The sequence below is a fragment of the Colobus angolensis genome, unplaced genomic scaffold, assembly GCF_000951035.1.
Source record: "Colobus angolensis palliatus isolate OR3802 unplaced genomic scaffold, Cang.pa_1.0 Scaffold264, whole genome shotgun sequence".
Lineage (NCBI taxonomy): Eukaryota > Metazoa > Chordata > Mammalia > Primates > Cercopithecidae > Colobus > Colobus angolensis.
The window spans coordinates 442,023-443,790 of NW_012115866.1; the positions used below are offsets into that span (position 1 = coordinate 442,023).

General features: G+C 41.7%; 1 protein-coding gene across 1 annotated transcript in view; it reads right to left on the reverse strand.

Moving 5' to 3' along the window:
- The window catches only part of IQGAP1 (IQ motif containing GTPase activating protein 1), a 128,339-nt gene that overhangs the window by 84,674 nt on the left and 41,897 nt on the right, over nucleotides 1-1,768 (reverse strand). The window contains exon 2 of the mRNA XM_011947394.1: nucleotides 984-1,140. Coding sequence (XP_011802784.1) covers nucleotides 984-1,140 — 157 coding nt within the window. The remainder of the gene's footprint in view (nucleotides 1-983; nucleotides 1,141-1,768) is intronic.

Consider the following 1,768-nt stretch of genomic DNA (forward strand, 5'->3'; position numbering starts at 1 on the left):
GGGCGACAGAGCAAGACTCTGTCTCAAAAAAAAAAGAAGCAGTAAATAATGAATTCTTAGATTTTTGGAGTCAGGGAGGAGATTGTAAAAAGGATAGGAAAGGAAAACTATTTTCCAAAAAGAAAAAGAACAAAACAAAGAAAAAAAGAAAACCGTATTTTCCCCTTCAAATACCTGAGGAAATTTCAGGAAAGCCTAAGATAAAACAAAGTTTAGTTACATGTATTTTCTACCAACAGAAACATAGGTAACTAAAAATCATTTATGGCAATGGTTTTCTTTTCTTCTTTTTTCTTTTGAGAAAAGTCTCACTCTATTGCCCAGGCTGGAGTGCAGTGGCGTGATCTCAGCTCACTGCAACCTCCACCTCCCAGGTTCAAGCAATTCTCCCGCCTCAGCTTCCTGAGTAGCTGGGACTCCAGGCGTGCACCACCATGCCCAGCTAATTTTTGTATTTTTAGTAGAGACGGGGTTTCACCATGTTGGTCAGGCTGGTCTCAAACTCCTGACCTTGTGATCCGCCCACCTTGGCCTCCCAAAGTGCTAGGATTACAGGTGTGAGCCACCGTGCCCGGCCCCAAAACTAGATTTAAAGTAGTAATTCTCCTAGCTACTTCTTCTACCTTCTAAAGAATTAAAAAATTCATCTACAACTAGGAAAATTTCTAGATATATAACATCATAAGAATTCTACCAGAAACACAGACAGCTAAAGTTATTTTCCTAGTACATATATTTTTTGTGGGGGGACGGGGTGGGGGAAGGCGGGTTTTCCAGATAAATTCTAAAAGAGATGTAATACTATTTTCCTAGTACATATTGTCTTTGCACAAATTTCTCCATTCTGCTAGGCATTTTAAAGGCTATATTTTGTTGAAACAAACACACCTTACACATACTTCTCAATAACTCTTACACAAAATAAAACATGCTAACTTTCCCATGTTGACAGAAATCTAAGCACTAAACAAGGAAGGACTCACCTTGTATCTGGTCTGTTCTCGATCATAGATTTTTTTCAGGGACACTACTCTGGGAGAGAAGAAGTTCCCCAGTTTGGCAAGGTAGACCCCATTCCTAAGCCCCTCCTCCAGTTCTGTGGTAGGAGGCAGATCTTCCCCTAGGCATGCTTCCATCCACCTGCACAAAAGGAGAGAGGATGCAAAAAAGGAAAGGGAAGGTCAGAACTTTTCCTTAGAGATTTTAAGCTTAATTTCCATTCTCCCTGGAGAAGCTTAAACTGAACATAACAGCACTCTTTTACAATCAGTTCCACACACATCCTTACCCTGCTTGGCCCAGTCAGATCTCAGAAGCAGAGAACTTAGGAAATTCCTGAGCATGAATGCCACTTTCTTCTCTACCCTGCTTTCCTCTGCTGCAGCAACACAGCCAGCTGGGCTCCCCAGATCCTGACTGCTCCATAAAACTTCAGACCCTTTCCCTCAGTCCTTAGGTTGCTGTTTAACAAATCTTAAGAAAAGCCATTTGTAACTGAAGCCACCATTTCAACTGTTCAGAAGCTTACATTTGTTGCTGACATTTTCTTCCAGTTTCAGAACTCAGAATCCACAGTGAATTTCTAGATCCAAGTTTTAAGGTTGTTTGGGGGTTATCAAAACAGAATCAATTATTTCAGCTAAAATATTAAAAGAAACTCCTATAGAAGCAGTAAATAGGCCAGGCGCGGTGGCTCAAGCCTGTAATCCCAGCACTTTGGGAGGCCGAGACGGGCGGATCACGAGGTCAGGAGATCGAGACCATCCTG